Raw genomic sequence first — 19,539 nt, 5'->3', positions numbered from 1 at the left:
GTGACAGTGACATTTGATTTATACTGGCTCACTATGATTATATTTATAAATAAAAAAACTCATTTATTGCAATAGAGCATGCTCAGTGCAAATGTAACTTTCAATATCTTAGGTGCTCATTTAACAATAAACACTGTGGGTGGAGCAATAATACAGTGGGTAGGATGTTTGCCGTGCTCCCTGGCATGGTATATAATACCCCATGCCCACCAGGAATGATCCCTGACTGCAGAGCCAGAAATAAGCTAGGTGTGGCCCCAAGATAAAAACAAAATATATACATATATATACATATATATATATAATTTAAAAATACTACACAAGTGCAGTAGACTTTAGAGTACTATGCCTTCAGGCGAAATATGCAAATTGAAAGGATTCCTAGGATTGCCTTTTGGGGTTTTCCAAAAACTTTATGGTCCATTCATAATGATTTTCTAGATTGCTACTTCTTTATTTATTTAGTAAGTTAGTCATATAGGTATTTTGGACAGACCCGGCGAATGCTCAGGGGTTACTCCTGGCTCTACCCTCAGGAATTCCTCCTGGCGGTGTTCAGGGGACTGTATGGGATGCCGGGTTGACCACATGTAAGGCAAGAGTCCTACCTGCTGTACTACCTCTCCAGCCCCTGTGTAGCCTTTTATGTCAGCACCTGTATGTAATGCAAGATGCTCATCCACCATCTTTCTTGTTTGAATTCATCACCATACAACTTAACTCCTGTAACTCAGTTTTAACAACCCTTTTCTTATGTCACCAACATTTTGTTTTTATAATAGATAAGCTTTTGTTTTATTTAGTTAAATTATTTATTTTTTTAACTTACCATATATGGGGCTGGAGCAATAGCACAGCAGGTAGGGCATTTGCCTTGCACAAGGCTGACCCGGGTTTGATTTCTCCGTCCCTCTCAGAGAGCCTGGCAAGCTACCGAGGGTATGCCTCACGCATGGCAGAGCCTGGCAAGTTACCTGTGGCATATTCAATATGCCAAAAACAGTAACAATTCTCACAATGGAGACGTTACTGGTGCCCCCTCGAACAAATCAATGAACAACAGGACAACAGTGCTACAGTACTACACAGGTGCATGAAATTACAGAATCAGGGAGTAACTCAAAGAGATAGAGCTCATGCTTTGTATGCAAGTGCCCCAAATTCCATGAGATCTCCACACCACACATGGCTGTCTGAATGCTGCCAATATAATCCCTGAGCACCACTCTGTATGCCCCTTAATAACCAACCCCGTTGCCCCGTCCACACACACTAGGCTTGGTAGAAATTTCAAAAGAGAATGTTGCCACTGTGCAGTATTTTCTAAATATTTATTTTTAGTACACAACCAATCTGCTTTTACTACACTTGCTTTCAGTAGTTATGCTTCAAAAAGCTTTCACACTTCACCTAGAGTATTTACAATGACAAAGAGTTCGGCATAATTGTCCGTCTGGTAAAGTGAGGACAGCCCCATGCCTCATACTGATGTGTCCTTGTCAACATGAATATGGCTGTGAAGTGGCGAAGAAGATAGTGGCACAGGAGGCTTTTGGTACTTTGAGTATGTTTGTCAATGATGAGTTGCATTTGTGTAATCTGCGACATTTAAAAATTATTTAATTGGAGTTGCACATTTTGAGTAGATGTTTGTCCCCTTTTCATAGTTTAACTAAAACTAATGTCATTTCTGCCCTATTTTTTTCACTAGCTTTTATTACAGGATTCTGACGGTGGATAGAGATTTTTGTTTGTTTGTTTGCCATTGTATATATGGTAGTGCTGGAAATCAACTAGACCTCATGCATGCAAGGCATATGCTTTACCTCTGAGCCATGTCTCAAGCTGTTCTTAATATTTCATATACAAAGATGTCATGATTGATTAGTTTAATTAGAACAGAGGAAAATAAATACAATATTTCTAAAAATATTCATAAAATCCCAGACACTTCATTGGATTCTAAGATATTATTGATGATGCATTTTTATTTTTTTTTTTGCCTAACACTCAAATTGCTGAGAATCTACACAAGAGAACTGAACATTTTGTCTTGACAGAAAAACAACAACTGCACATATCTCTTACCCTTGGTTGAGTAAAGCACTTTTATAAATCTAATCTATGAACCAACTAGGGCATTTTTATTCCCAATTTAGATAGCATGGTCTAATAAATCTACTTTACTATTATAGCGATACCAAATCCTGGAAGTATTTTTCTCTGTGGGTGCCAAATTTGGCTGTATTATTTAGATTATGAAAGAACACCACCTACAACATGATAATATATACTGTTGAAAAGCCATCTTAATCTTTCCTGTTGAGTTTTGCAAAATAGTCACTTATCTTACTTTGCTGAGAAACTGAGAAACTGATTTTCTCTAAACAAATTTTTTCAAACTGTTTTGATTAACAAAGCTGGAAATATGCTGATGTCATAGATAAAAGGCACTTTAGATCAAATATTATTAAGAAAAGTGCTTTATAAAGAAAGAACTTTGTTTTTTGCAATTAAGGTTCGTAACCAATTGTAAAAATGTATTTGAGATCAAACAGACTAGGACTTAGGAAAACAACATAGTATTGTTAGTTTATTATGAAATGGTCAAGTACTGAGCTTCTCTGGTTGATAGTTTAAAAAAATATTACATTTTTAGAAGTACTGTATTACTTAAGTGTAATTCATATAGATTAAAGGATAAGTTTCTCAGTAACCCCAAAAAGTATTTCAAATATTTATATTAAAATTTGTAATACAGTATATATTTCTTTGCCATAGCAAAGCTATTCTATATGTAAACAACTGGATATTTTCTAAATTTTTACAAATTACTAGGTTTTCTGATAATGGTTTTCTGAACACTTTTATTATCCCCTGTTGCAAATCTTAGTTTTATTATATTCTATTTTTGTAAGAGATAACAAAATAACCCTATTGGTTTTCTCAGACATATGCATTATTATGCGATGCACATGTATCATGTAATGTATCTAAGATACAGATTATTTTAATACTGTGTGTAATTTGTGTATGGGACTTTAAAAATCTGGAGCCTAGGCAAATAATGATTAGTTTTTTAAACATCCAGAATGAGTAATGTGACTTATCTTCTGATAGTAAGAGTAAGCAGGTTATTTAATAAAACTCTTATTTTCCCTTTTTGGCTATGTGTTCCTATGCTATGAAGTTTTGAATATTTATCTGAGCACATACTTAGAAAGATATAGTTTAGAAAAAATTTTGGATTCAAATGCCTGAAAGATTTAGAAAGTTAATACTTTAAACTTAATATAGAAAGTGAGTTTAATAGTTGTTTTTTAGCTACATCAACAAGGAGGAAGAAACTGAGACACAGAAATACTAAGTGAATCTACTTTAATATTAAATACCTAGCAAATTGGCAGAGGCAAGATTTTCACTCAAGGCTTAGCATCCTGCGAATCAAGTTTCCTGGTACTCTTTCAAGAAAGATTGATCACAAATTATTCTTTGAGATCTTCAGAAAAAGAGACTCTACAGTTTTTTTTTCTGTTATGATCACAATGTTAATATCTGTACCCATTTAATTTCACTGGAGCAATAGTACAGTGGGTAGGACATTTGTCTTGCATGAGGCTGACCCGGGTTCAATTCCTCTGTCCCTCTCAAAGAGCCCAGTAAGCTACAGAGAGTATCCTGGCCACACAGCAGAGCCTGGAAAGCTACCCATGGCATATTTGATACACAAAAAAACAGCAACAAGTCTCACAATGGAAATATTACTTATGCCCGTTCGATGAACAATGGGACAACAGTACTATAGTGCTACCCATTTAATTGCCAATACCCTCCTTAATGATCTCTGATATGCTTTTTCCCTTGTTTTATCCAAACAAAGGGAAGGAGATATACATACCTATTTACTTACAGATAAAAACATGTATTCAAGTAAGCATTCATTCTTAATATTTGCAAATATAAGTTCTGTCATCACTGTGTGTCACGCTAACAGTCAAATATTTGTGGAGAGAAAGAGGTTAAGAGAATATTCTCTTGTTCCTAAAAAATCTTCAGAACGTGATTATAATTACTTTAATTGAATAATGTACTGATTACACCTAAGCTAAGTAATTGATAAAGGAAACTTCTTCATTGTAATAATATTCATGCACCAAAACAGACAGACCATGCCGGATCCTAGGCACTATTTTTTTTTTTTTTTTTGCTTTTGCTTTGCCAGCATTTCAACCTAGGCCTCACTTGAAAGCAATAGGAATATAATATATTACACATCCAAAGTGAGACCACACTTAAAAAATCCGTTGTATGTTTGTGTGATTGCCTTCCTATGCCTATATCCAATAAATAACGTAAAACTGAATTAAATTAAATATTTCATTTATTTATGAATATAAATATACTGCATTTCCATTCTACACTAAACATATCCATCAGTACTTCTGTGAGGATATAGCAGAATTCACCAAAGCCCTTTCCTTCTTTCCTTGAATCCACAGCAATATACTTATAAATCACAGAGTAGGGTGAAGAGCTTAGAGGCTAAATTCATATAGTTTCTTATTCTTGATTTTTTTTGTCATAAATACTTCATATGATTTTTCAGTAATTTTATATCCTCTAGATTTTACTACAGTGCAGTTAGCTCTTCTTTGAATATTGAATGGAATAAAAAGTAAAAGCAACATGTATTAATAAAACTAAGAAGCTTGCAGATAAAATCTGATGCATAATGTTGTATTCATATGTATGACATTACATTCATACCATGCAATATTTACAAATGTGTGAACTGATTCACTTTTTTTTCCCAAATAAATAAGATAAGGATGGGTGCTTAGAAATGGCAGTCTGTAAACAGTGCAAATCTTGAAAACATTAGCTGATGTGGGCAGAAAATACAGGTTTCTCTTTTGCAGATTTTAAAACACTGAGCGCATTCAGTGTGCACTGCCACTTAATGCACTGTCCAAGTATTTCCTACACATCCAATTTTTATGAGAACCTTAAAAGGTTTTTAGTGGACAGTTTAATCACATTTCCTCTCTTCACTTGTATGTGTCCATCTTGTGTAGAGGTCATTGTCATAAAAAAAGAAAATTTTTGGTTTCTCAGTGTGAGTTTTCACTTTCATTTTGGAGGAAAAGGCCTGCAGTCCTGAATGTATAACTAATCAGGTAACATTTATAAACATACACAATTAATTTTGTTTCAAATACGACCTATCGCTAATATGTACCAACCACATGCTTGTATGGCTCTAGGTTTGATTCCACCTGCCTGTCCTCCAAAGGAATTAATGACTCTGAACATTAACAGAATGACAGCCAGGAAATTTGTATGGTCCCTGTGATATATATGTAGTCAGATGAAGTTGTCTTTCAAAACAACTGCATGAGTATATTATGTGCATACTTCTTCAGTGCCTTTTAGACCTGATATCCTAAATTTATAGATGAAAGGCTACCAGGAGTGAAAACAGAACTCTGAGAAAGAAAATCAAGCCCGTGTCCTGCCCCGGTCTCATTTTCTGCCTGTAAATATACTTTAGTTGAAGTGTTGGTTGCAGCTGTCACTGACAGGGCACAGAAAAGTGCTAGATCAAAATTACTCTTCTTGAGAGATATTTTATAACAGGAACAATGGTGGAAATAAATTTTGTTCATTTTGTGGAAACGACTGAAAATGATCTTTAAGGTCACAAATGGAGTTACAGTTTTGAATGGCAGAATCCTTGCAATGAAAGCAGAATGCTAAATGATATTCCTTTTTGGGAGCTTAAGGATACATCTAACCATTACTTGAATTGTGTGCTCTAATAGACTGGGCAGAGTTTGAATGTACCATAGGAATGTAATGCAGATGAAAAGAGGTGAATACTCGGTACTTAGCAATGCGAATCATCAGAAAACAGAAAAAGTGATTTCCAATTTAAGCAGGTAACTGTCAATTAAAAGTGTCAGGAAATGAGCCATATTTTCTCATAAGACTTTATTTATATCATCATAGCAAAGTGGAACAAATGCGTTTCTGTTTCCTATATATTACCAGAAAACAAAAAGATTTATGAAAGATATGCTTAATAAAAAAAAACTCATCCCACAAAATGTCCCTCAAAGTGTCTCAGTGTGAGCACATTAAGTGTGAACCTTAATGTGAAGACTAAAAAATATTAAAAATCAATATGCAACATACTAATTGACACATTGTCATTATATATTATTCTGAGACTATATGTATGTGGCAATAATTGTTGTGCTTGTGGAATAAAGTTTAAATTGTTAAATTATTTTAAAGTTTTAAATATAGATCAAAATAAATTGCATCACCAAATGTATAATAAGGATTTAAATTATAAGATTGCTATATTATGATAATGAAAATGGAATTTTTGGTAAATATAGTTTTAAATAAATATCTCTAGACATATTCTATGAAGTTTGACTAAAGTAATTATAGAAATAATCTTGGAAGCATGAAGGTTTTTAGATTTTTCATATAAAAGGTGAGAGATAAAGAAGCAGTGTTTTTTTATGAGATATTCTGATTAAATGTAGCACATTTAAAGTGCCAGAATTTTATTGAATATATTATGTATTCAATATCAAAATAATTTTATCTTAAACAAATGTTTATAAGCATGGAAGATGCAGTCAGTATATAGATTTTTTTAACTGTATATAATTATGAACTGTGACATACTTTGGTCCTATGTGGGAAGATCATCACTATAAAAACAGTTATTTCTTTCCAAGACCTATATCTTTATTTAGATTTTTTCAGCAATTTGAGTTTATACATAACAAAAATGAGAAGAGTATTATTAACCTATATGGTATTGTGAGAACATGACATTTTATACCAAAGATCCAGAATTATTGCATATGTATTAGTCATTATTATCTTCATTAATGATAGGATCCCAACATCACGTTAAAATTCTTAGGCTTTAACAGGTCAAAAAGGTAGTGCAGGTATTAAGTACTTGTCTTGCATGCAGTCAAACCCGACTGAATCGCCAGCACCATATTTGGTCCCCTGAGCACAGCCAGAAGTAGTCCCTAAGTACAGGATATGATTTATCACCCACTCCTCCTCACCCCAAGAATAAATTCTTGAAATATCCTTAAACTTAAAGAAATTTCATCATAATTCTTTTTCCGATTTTAAAATTTTAAAAATGAGATAATCAAGATTTTTAGGAGCTGAACTATAAAGGTCACATAGAACATGTATGGTAAACTGGGAAGGAATCCATGTCTCAGGATCCTGTCTGATATACTATTTCCATATGGTTTTAAGTACAGTAATACATTTATATATTTTTCTTGCTCTGAAGATGGTCCTGCTCTTGTTCTTTAATGGCATGGGTACAAAAAGGGGGCTATAAATTAGAACAGGACTTTAAAACAATGAATGACTTCCGTTAATAATAATTACTATGTATGCTGATTCTATTTTTTTTTTTTAGAAAAGTACAAGTATATTTATTTGGTCTGTGCACTGAATTTTGGTCTTCCCAAATTCTTTTTTTTATAGTGGTCCCTACTGGCAATGCTTGGCCCACAATACTGCTGGGGAGAGGACATGCAGTACCAGAGATTGAATTTAGGGCCTCAGGTATGGAAGGCCTGCTCTCCCACCCTTTGATTTCACCCCTGACCCTTCCCTTAAATTATTATGCTAACATCCTAACTCCTAATGTCTCAAGATTTGAAGAGAGGGTCTTAAGTCACATAGTTCTGAGGAGATCATTAGCACGAATGTTAATCAGCAATGAGTGGGCAGTGTTTCAGAAAGAAGACTAGAATGTCAATACACATCTAAGAGGGAAGACTATGTGAAGAAAGGGGCCAAAACCAATTTTGTGGAAACCTTTATCCTAAACTTCAGGTCTCCATAATTGTCAGAAAATAAACTTCTGATACCTAAATCACATAATATGGGATATTTTGTTCTAGAGACCTAATATGGTCCACTGCTTTTCTGAACACTTAACCTATATTGTGTCACTAATATGATTTTTAATTTAATCATCATGATTCTAGCAAAAAGGTTAAGATCATCTCTCCCAATAAAGACTCACTTAGTTTCCTTGAAAAAAAAAATCATCTAAAAGGTTGGGTGTTGCAGCATTGCACGACTGAAACCCAATCACATACAAAATTGTGTATCTCACAGTAATTAAGGACAAAAAAGTGAACAAGTATAGTTGGTTTTATGTAAGATGACAATTATAATATATATGTACATATATGTATCAGATATATGTGCTGTTTGGTTATAGTAGATATGTTTACCTAACAGTCAATTTTTTTATCCATCTTCACAATTAAAATGGATAGTCATTTAATTTAAACTCTACTGCACTTTTAATAAATAATAATGTTTATATTATAAAATCAATGACCACCTAAGGAACAGGTGAAAACAGTGATGTTAGGGAACAACCTAATATTGGCAGAAGACACTATCTTAGGCCTGTCCTTTGTGTAAGTAAACTTAGAGAGATCCTTTTTGTTTGTGTTTTTGTTCATCACTGAGCATAACCAGGCTTACGTCTAGCTTTGTGCTTTGGGGTTACTCCTGGAAGTGTGTGAGGGTCATATGGGGAGCCGAAAATTAATGCCCTAACCGCTATACTTTCTTTTTGGCCCAGGAAAGGCTTCATGCTATATCCTCATCATTCTTCTTGTGCTTGTCCTTCCTGATGGATTGTTAGCTCATTAAAATATTCTATCCCCAGGCACTTAGGACAACAAATTATAGTGTGTGGAACACATCGGCACTCAAAAACTGCTCAAGAAATGACACTGAAACCACTTCATAATGCTGATCTGAGTACATGTACTATGTAACTGACTGCCTTGCTGGTGAAACATTTTTATAACATGATCTTTTAAACACCTCAGTAATTAAATTTGCTTGGAGAGTCTCCAGGAAAGACTGACTCATGCCAATGTTATTATAGAGAAATTCCAGAATGAAAATTCTGGTTGTTGGGTATAGAGATCAGTCTTAGTACCAAAAACTAATTAACATAGCAACACAAATATTAATACATTGCAGCTTATAAGTGGAAGCCCCAATTAGAATTATGTGATATTAATTAGAAGGTAAAAACAGAATTTTGCTTCAGAGCCTGGTGACACAGTATGAGTTATCAATATGGGGCATGTGGAAGGGGAAGGCAAGCAGCAAAATGGGTCTAGTCCACAAGGGCAGTGCAGCCTCAAGTAATTACTATGAGAAACTGTGAAAATTATTTTCATGGCAACCCCAAACATCTTTGAGCTGAGTGAGAGAAAAAAGACACAACATAAAAATCTCATTATTTATTCTACCCTCCCTTCTTTTGTATTACACAGTATCAAGAAAGGGAAGAAAGAATGTATCCAGGGCAAACCAGTTAAGGCATACTGCCTTTTTTCATGTTCACACTGGTGGACAGACTGATAGCATCCTAAAGTTCTGTGAAGGAACCAATTACCTAGTGGAAATTCATTCGTTCTAGTTTTACAACTTGCCTTGGAAAATAAGGTTTTGCATTCTTGAATGCAAAATAATGCATGACCAGTGTTGTCATTTGTTTTATTTTGATGACTGTAGAAAGTAGTCATCAGAATAGGAAATAAATGAAGCCCTAACAAAAATAATGATTAGATTTCTATACCTAAAATTAAAGATTTAGAAATCTTTATAGAAAATTGTTAATAACATTTAGTATTACTGTTTATATTTTGTACATGCAATTATATTATAATATACACGTGTAGGACTTGAAAAATAGTACAGTGAATAAGGCACTTGCCTTCGAAGCAGCCAACCTGGGTTTCTCCCTTATATGCTTTCTCAGGCACTACCAAGGATGAATACTGAGTGCAGTGCCAGGAATAAACCCAGAGTCTTGCAGGGTGTGGCCTCAAACAAAAAAAGGCAAAACACTTTATGTTATACAGGATTTGATAAAAGAATATTAAGAACTGAAAAGCAACCAATTGGGAGCTGGAGCAATAGCACAGTGGGTAGGGCTTTTGCCTTGCACATGGCCAACCTGGGTTAGATTCCCGGCATCCCAAATGGTCTCCCAAGCACTGCCAGGAATAATTCCTGAGTGCAAAGCCAGGAGTATCCTCTGAGCATTGCTGGGAGTGGCCAAAAAAGCTAAAAAAAAAAAGTAACCAATTATATACTATTAACAAAAGAGGCATTGGGTACATAAATGGGCATAAAAAGAGCACAGATAAAATCAACAAAACTGGGTAAAATAATCATTAGATATATAAATGTGTTACTCATGAATCAATGATGAATTTAAGCTTAGGAGAGATATGTAGGGAAAAACAAACCTTCAGATTCTAGTGTGACATTAATACATGCGTGCATTGTAACCTCACAATGAAGGACTCCCAAAATCACATACAGAGCTCTAAAAACATGAAATTGCTATGTATTTGGAACACCATTTTATGAATTACATTTTTTGATGCAACATAGAGAGACACAAATGTAAATGAAAGTTTTTAGGACTAAACATGGGAAAGTGCATTATTTTCACCTTTGAAAGCAATCACAATGTTTAAGTTAGGCCTGCATGCATATTTATAAAGATATTTTCAAATTTCTAAAGAAAATATATTTCATAACACTATTGATCATTTTTAAAGTTACTTGAAAATAAAACATTGATATTTAATCAACAGAAATTAGATTAAAAATTTATTTGTAGGATTGTTTCTGCATTTAATCTTGATTCATATTTTTCTATTTCTTTAACTTGACAATCTCAGATTATTTGTTGAGATCTGTGACATTTCTTACAAAAACTATGTTTATATTTGTCACTCATTTTCATATTTTTTGCTTCTTTGTGCATTTTGAAAAGTATTAAGGGTGTATATGCTGTATTCCAAAGTAGCAGTTTGCCCTGTGGGACATCACATCTTATTCATTCAAATCCCTACAGACTTAAGTAATAGTATAACTATAGCAGCCGACTCAAAATTCCATAAAACAGTGAACCTGAATGCTAAAATCCTTCTAATATTAACCAAATAGCATCTTTCTAATATGTGTATAGTTAATGTATGTATGACATGTATGTATAATTTTTCACATGAGTAGTAATATAATTTTCAAAATATTTTAAAACAGATTTTTAATACCTAGATTATCTCTATATTTTTGGTAAAAAATTAAATTTCTTTACACTTTTCAATAAATTAAAAACTCTCTTAGTACCTTTGAAATCTATTGAATCTTAAATAATGTACATATCATCAAGCTTTCTTTTTTTGGGGGAGGGGGGCCATACCTTGATGCACAGGGGTTACTCATGGTTTATCACCCAGAAATTACTCCTGGTGGTGCCTGGGAGACCATATAGGATGCCAGGAATCAAACCCAGGTCAGCTGTGTGCAAGGCAAACGCCCTACCTGCTGTGCTATCGCTCCCCCTCATCAAGATTTCTTATCCTGTTTATGCACCAAAGTATAAAAATAAGATGCTCTAGAAAATGTCCTGTCCTAATTGAAGATGATACATTTAAATTTTTCATTGTACTCACATTAGTTAAATATTTTCAAACAATAAACAGTAGGGAGAACACTTTAATGAAGAATGATTTGGTGTATTCCAGAAAGTACTACTTTAAAATTATAAACATATCTATTTTTGTACATAAATATTGTTAAGTTTGAAAGGAGTTCCACAGAGTGATCAGGGACCCAGCAGAGCCATACCCTGAGGTGCTGGGAGGGAGAAGGTTTGGTTGCAGAGACTGAACACAGGGCCCAGTGCATAAAAGGCCAAAGCTCCAACTTCTTGGTTGAGCTATCTCCCCAGACCTAAGGGGGAAACTGTTTTTTAAATCAACACTTTTATGTTTGTACTTGAAGACTGCCTGAGAGAAAATATAAATGTCTTAAAATACAGCACTTGCAAAAAAAAATGCAACTCTTGCAATTTTATTTGATTAGACGAAGAATAGTTATTTAATTAAAAGTTTACTAAAATGATATATGTTCTATCAGAAACTGATGGCTACTTATTAATGGACTGGTATTCACAATTGATTTTTTTTTTTTTTTGCTTTTTGAGTCACCAGGGGTTACTCCTGGCTTTTCACTCAGGGAATTACTCCTGGAGATTCTCGGGGGATATATGGGATGCTGGGAATCGAACCCGGGTTGGCCATGGGCAAGGCAAATGCCCTACCCGCTGTACTATTGCTCCCGCCCCCACAATTGATTTTTTCCCAAAAATTCCAGAAGATTTTTGAACAAATTGTAATCTATTATTGACATCAACAAAGTAGTGGTCAATATATCAAGAATAAAATAAAACTTAACAATTGTGTTCAAACCCACTGTAAAGGGGATGAGAGAAAAGGGGATCCTTAATCCTTAGAATTTCTTTTCTTTTTTTAAGAAATAGAAAAGATTATTGAAGAGACAAAAACTCACTGACTGGGGAGGAACTGAATATTAGACTAAGTTCTTAAAACTTCTTGATTATTGATGCAAAATGAAATTGTTATTCTGATTGACTAAATAATGCACTTAAATTTTACCTTAGTTGGGTGTTAGGGGTTAAATCTAAGACATCAAATATCCATAGTGAGTGAATAATAATATATCAACAATATAATAGCTTTTTTCAAGTTAGTTTTTTTCAAGTTGTGAGACAAGACTCACAACGGAGATGTTGCTGGTGCCCGCTCAAGCAAATCGATGAACAATGGGATGACAATGCTACAGTGGTATTGTTGATATTGAATCCAGCGACTCATTAATTAAGCACCGATAAATCACTGTGATTGTCAATATTGAGCCCCATAGCCATACCAGTAGTGTGAGAATGAGTCAACCAGCCATGATCTTGAGCAGAAATCAGCCAACTTGGGAAATGAATAGACGAATGAATCATTAAATACAAATGATTATTTACTATTAGAATTGATGTTGAATGTTAGAATCTTAACTTTTCAGTTCTACTCACTATTTTTTTGACCAGAAATATGCCAAATTAATTCTTATTTATATCATCTAACTTATTTATATCATGTACCATATGGTAAAGTTGTGGAGATTTTTTAAATGTATCTTTTAGAAAACGTCACATTTTTTTAAGAACCTACTAACAATATTAGGTTCTACCATACAAAGTTTAAATTATTTCAGTTTTTCAAATAGGAAGAATTTATGCTTGCTCCTGCTGTATATAAAACAACCATATTAATGTAATGCATAAGTGTTTATGTGCACTTTCTTGTTCTATTAAGTCTTCTAATGTAATTACATAGTTTTGGTGATTATTTTTTAACCTATTATAGGAGGAATAAGTACAATAAATATAACCCTTCATGCTGTTTTTTTCAACTGAAAAAAAGCCAATAGAAAGTGTTTAAGGTACCTGAGTTATCTGCCTGACAGCTAACCTAAATCTGTCTGCTTTCTGTCCTTAACAAATAGCTTATTTTTATGTAAATGTAATCTCTGCCTCCATAGTTAGCATGATTTAAGATAATTAAGAATATCCAATGGGACTCTATTCAACATTCCTAATTCATTCACCTTAGAAAACATTGATTTTTTAAAAATCACTAAACTGACTACTCAGGGTTTTGGTTGGTTGGTTGGTTGGTTGGTTGGTTGGTTTGCAAGAAGATTCTTTGATACAACTTTGTTTCAGTCTGCTTTAGTAATAGAAATTATCTGAAGTTGAACTAAGAAGTTTTTTTACTTGCTTGATTATATTTTACAGTCCTTATATATAGTGAAATTAAATACAAATATTCATCTGCTCTATTCAGAGAAGAAGAGTCCACTAATATACTCTGAGATTTTCTATAGCTTTTGTTTACTTATAACTTTTATTTAAATGGAAGCCTTGCATAATTACCTTTTAATCTGGCCTTACTGTAATTGTTGAATCATTCATATGATGAGGCATTTTTAAAGACTGATTGAAAATATGCAAACATTCAGAAGGTCATTGTTTTAGGATGTCTTTGATTTTGGAAAGGAGTTTTTTTTTGTTCTGAAAATTATGGCTCACAGGAAACAAGAATTCATTCAATAGAATTGATTTGAAACACAAAATGCTATGTAATTTTCAATACACCCCTGTTACATAAGTGCAGAAGGCTGCATAATTTTACATTACATGGATTGAGGATTGGGGATTTGTGTTTTGTTTCTGCTTCAACAATTGCTTGTAGAAAAAAAAAGATGATGAATTGTGAGGTGGTTACAGGATTTAATTTTTTGATTGAACGAAGGGATTGTATTTATAGAAGGTCATTCAGCTCCTGTGGGAAAGGTTGTTAATATTAGAAATTATGTGCTGAGGTAAACCACTTCAGTCAGACAGTGAAATTCATCATTCAAGACTTGTTTGGGTACATGCAAAATACACTGTAAATTGAGTGTCTCACTTTCACGGAGATTTATGCTACAGCTCAAGAATTTTAAGAAATTTTTGGAAAGGACCTCAAGAATTAGAGACAATAATAAAGTAGTGTTTTCCTTTACTTATCTGGAAACTAATTTCCTTTAGTCTTATATTTTCTCCACTCCTTTAAAATGCGTATTTTATTTGAAAACACACGGGGAAAGGTCTTTGCCTCTCATGCCTAAGTAAATGTAATAGTATGAATCTTTTAAATAAGTGGACTCATTAACTCTCACATAAGTCAAAATATACACACTAGTGAATGCTAGATGTGTTTAGCCATAAAATATATGTCACTTTTGAGCAATTATTTTCTAAAAATTACTATTAGAACCACTCAGGGCCATCAACAATGTTCAGGTTAATATTGTCTGTTATATGAAAATCCTCAAAAATTAAAGAATTTAGTACCAAAATTGCCTATCCTATAATCATGAAAAATAAACACAATACTAATTTTTATCTTAATAAGAAACAGAAGGAACACATTATATATAATTATAAATTCTAATACCAATTGACAGAATCTGACATTATGTAGCTCTTATACTTTATACCTTTTTTCACATCCAGTATCTCACTGGAACCTCAGACACATTTCCACATAAGCAGGAGAAGGTTCATAAAGACCACAGGGACATAACCACAAGTGATTTTTCAGTAAATAGAATGCTTTTTTTACAGATATATGCTGTAGATAATGTTGACATACAATTTGTATGAGTGAAATATCCCACACATTCAATGCATAAAAGTATGTTGTGGCAAACATAAGGAGTTCTGTGATTGAAAAAATAATGTATCATTCCAAAGCATGATTAAAAAGAAAATGCTGAAGATTTTTTTGTTGTTTGCTTATTTATTTATTTATTTATTTATTTATTTATTTATTTATTTATTTATTTATTTATAGTTACCTTGAGATACACAGCTACAAAGTACAAAGCTTTTTTTTTTTTTTTAAGATTTTTGAGTCACACTCAGTGATGCACAGGGGTTACTCCTCCTGGGTCTGTACTCAGGAATTACTCCTGGCGATTTTTAGGGGACCATATGAGATGCTGGGAATAGAACCCCAGTTGGTCACTTGGAAGGCAAGCACCCTACCCACTGTGCTATCATTCCAGCCCCTACAAAGCTTTTCATGCTTCAGTTTCAGTCATACAATGTTCCAGCACCATCCCTCCACATTTCCCACAACAAATGACCGCAGTATTCCTCACCGCATCCACCAGCCCAGCCTTCCCTCAGTTTCTCTCTCTCTCTCTCCCCTCCTCCTCCTCCTCCTCCTCCTCTTCCTCCTCCTCCTCCCTCTTGTTTACATTACAATACTGAGAGTTTATCATGTTTGTTTGTACCTTTACCCTCTTTCAGCACACAGCTCTTATCCACAATGGAATACTATGCAGCTGTTAGGAAAAATGAAGTCATGAAATTTGCTTATAATGGGTGGGTATGTAGGGTATCATGCTAAGTGAAATGAGTTAGAAGGAGAGAAACAGACATAGAAAGATTGCACTCATTTGTGGGACATAAAAAAACATAGTATGAGACTGATAGCCAAAATTAGTAGAAACGTGGGCCAGGAGAATTGGTCCATGGTTGGAAGCCTGCCTCAGGTGCTGGAGAAGGAGGCAGTGGGATAGAGAAGGAACCACTACAGCAATGAGAGTTGGAAATGCTAAACGCTTATTCAAAATGGATCTGAGTTCATTGTGAATTATTAAACACTCATCATAGCATTAGGATACCAAGTTAAAAACTCATATCCTAAAATAATAGAGGATGGATGGTATAGTAGCTTTGTAGCACTGTAGCACTGTCATCCGGTTATTCATCGATTTCCTTCAGCAGGCACCAGTAATGTCTCCACTGTGAGACTGATTGTTGTTGTTTTTGGAAAGCTACCTGTGGCATATTCGATATGCCAAAAAGAGTAACAACAAATAGCTTTGTAATAAGAAAATGATTTTGATACTATTATAAACTGATAACTTAATTAAAATTATTTTAAATTAAGTTAAGCAAAATTTAAATTAAATTAAGTAAATACATAGACAGAAACCATGTACAATTACTTTTCAGAAAAACAAATATTGTAAGTATTTTCTATGCATGCAAAAGGGAGAGTTGAAGAAAGTTGTGTAAGTCAATGCCTTATACTATGGATAAGTTTGTCATAAAATTTCTTGAAGGAATTATGAATAGTATAGTTAACAAACAATTTTAAATGTGAAATAAAGGTAAGGGGACAGCTACTTCTGACACAGTAAATTTGGGGATTATACTATATGAAATATTTAAGGTATAAAATTGACATTACTCAAAGAAAAAGTAAAATAGTTAAAAGATAAGAAATCCATGATTAGTACTTGAGAAAAACCTACATAAATTTTCTTTCTAATAAAATAATGAATTGTCTGGCATAAGACAGAAGCAAGGATGCTCAATAATGTAGAATACTCTATTATAAAGATTACTCTAACAAAAAAGGTAGAGAAAATAAGGCTCAAATAGCAGCCAAGTTAAATTCAATGGATAAGTTTATGACGCATATTTTATAATCAAAACTATCCTCATGAGTCTTTTACAAGACAAGTAATAAAGTGATCTCATCATTTATGTTGAAATGAATCCGACATGTCTAAAGTACTTAGTGGCCTTAATCACGAAAATTTAAAATGGTGAGAGGCATTAATTTAGTACTTGGGCCTACATATATAACTGTACATTAATTCAAGAGACAAAATAAGAAAATTAGGGGCTGGAGAGATAGCATAGCAGGTAGGGCGTTTGCCTTGCACACGGCCGACCCGGGTTCAAATCCCAGCATCCCATATGGTCCCCTGAGCACGGCCAGGGGTAATTCCTGAGTGCAAAGCCAGGAGTAACCCCTGTGCATCGCCAGGTGTGACCCAAAAAGCAAAAAAAAAAAAAAAATTATTACTAGAACAAGTGGTTAAATGCTAAGTTAAGACATTCTTTTCATTTTTGCCTTAGTAAAATTGGATCTTAAAGTCCAAATTGGGGGGATTAGCAAAGAAGTAAAAGGAAAGTAAAGAGTTTGGGGTGCCCTGGAGCCAAGTGCCTGGGGGGGGTAACAGGTGTAGAAGAGTCCAGGAGCCATATGTGCAACCACAGAGTCGGGAGCACTGAGAGCAAAAGATTCAAACCATAATAATCAAATAGAAATATGCACCTGCCAAGGAGGTAGGCAGATAGGTGAGGTGGGCACATAGGCAGGAGGTAGGTGAGAGATTAAGAAAAAATCGTGGTGACGCTGGAGGAGAAAAGTTGATACTCGTGGTGCTACTGGTAATAGAAGTCTCAGTATCTTAATACAAAAAATTGAGGGCGTGAGTGATAGCACAATTGGTAGGGTGTTTGTTGTGCATGTGACCGACCTGGGTTTGAGTTCCAGCATCCCATATGGTCCCCCAGCACCACCAGGAGTAATTCCTGATACAGAGCCAAGAGTACCCCTGTGCAAAGCTGAGTGTGACCCAAAAAAGCAAAAAAAAATTATTAACAATGATAAGAAAAAAGCTCATTTCTTTTTGTCATATTTTCCTGAAGAATAGCAGTTGGAATGATAATGTTAATGAATTATAAAAGTTGATGTAAATGTTTTTGGTTGTAAGAAACCAAAGTTCACTTCCATCGGCTATAGTAAAGTAGAAATGTTTTAGGATCCAATACAAAACTAAGAAACCTCTGAATTCTTATCAGAATGAAAAAGGGAATGAAAACAATCAAGGAGGCATATTATGTACATGTTCGTTACTCTATCATTTCTCTATCATTTCCATTACTCTATCATTTCTCTCCGTTACCATCTTTCTCATCTTTTTATTTTTAGGAGCTAAGTGTGTCTGGACATATTTGTTTATGTTCTCTATTCTATTTTGTCCGAACTTACAAACAGTTGCTACAGATTCTTTGTTTATCCCAAGTTTCTATTTCAACTCTAAACACCAACTGAGTCTTATGTTTCACTTAGTTCAATTATTTTAATGGAAATTTAGGAAAAAATGACATCTTTGTTTCATCGTAGCCATACACAACTTTTAAAGAGAGACCTTGGTCATTGCAGATATTGTTTGCCTGGATCTCTGAGGCACTTCATTTTCCTAACACTGCACATACAGGGAGACAGGGATTAGAGATAGAGAAGAGACTGTGTTTTGCATGATGAAACTCTGTTTAGGGGATGGTGCAGAAGCTGTTTTAATTTTTTCACAAAACCATAATATTAAATTGAAAACATGCAACTTATACTTGCAGAATTGTTCTGGTGGAATTTAGTATGGTGTTTATATTTTTTTTCACCTTGTAACAAAACAAAATTATTCAGTTTATTCTATCCTACACATGGTTTATATTGGCTTCCAATACCAAGTATTTGTTATTTCTTCTCCAGAAACTTACTTTTCAAAGTCAAATGAATAATTATAATAAAAACAAATAGCTTGTTGACTCATTTATTTGACCAGAGCCCTCTTAAGATAATGGCTGAAATTTCATCAAGACTGTAGTGATTAGTGGTTCTGATTATAATAATCAAATGACTCATTAGTGGATATGTTTCAAAAAGATTAAAATAATAGATGTTACTGGATTGTGTTGAGTGATTTCCCTCAAGCGTTTTAATGATGGAGAAGACTTAAGGAACAATGTTCATCCTTAATATCACAACTAGTGATATATATATATATAAATACATATAAATTCATAAATATATGTGCATATACACATTATATATTATACATATATACATATGGCTGGAGAGATAGCACATTGGGTAGGGCATTTGCCTTGCATGTGGCCAACCCGGGTTCGATTCCTCCATCCCTCTCGGAGAGTCCGGCAAGTGTCTTGCCTGCACAGCAGAGACTGGCAAGCTCCCCGTTGTGCATTTGATATGCCAAAAACAGTAAGAACAAGACTCACTTGGAGACATTACTGGTGCCTGCTTGAGCAAATTGATGAGCAATGGCAGAGATGATACAGTGATTATATATATATAACATATATGCACATATATACATATATGTGTGTATATATATATATATATGACAAGAGTA

General features: G+C 34.0%; 1 protein-coding gene across 8 annotated transcripts in view; it reads left to right on the top strand.

Moving 5' to 3' along the window:
* PCDH9 (protocadherin 9) overlaps positions 1–19,539 on the top strand; it is a 995,059-nt gene that overhangs the window by 356,985 nt on the left and 618,535 nt on the right. For 2 of the 8 annotated variants that reach the window (XM_055138095.1, XM_055138081.1), the window contains exon 3: positions 7,540–7,620. The exons of the other annotated variants lie outside the window; for them this stretch is intronic. In XM_055138095.1, the coding sequence (XP_054994070.1) occupies positions 7,540–7,620 (81 nt within the window). The remainder of the gene's footprint in view (positions 1–7,539; positions 7,621–19,539) is intronic. 8 annotated transcript variants of the gene reach the window in all.

The sequence above is a fragment of the Sorex araneus genome, chromosome 1 (genome assembly GCF_027595985.1).
Source record: "Sorex araneus isolate mSorAra2 chromosome 1, mSorAra2.pri, whole genome shotgun sequence".
Classification (NCBI taxonomy): domain Eukaryota; kingdom Metazoa; phylum Chordata; class Mammalia; order Eulipotyphla; family Soricidae; genus Sorex; species Sorex araneus.
The sequence above is the reverse complement of the archived record's forward strand: the minus strand, read 5'-3'. Positions and strand labels throughout refer to the sequence as shown.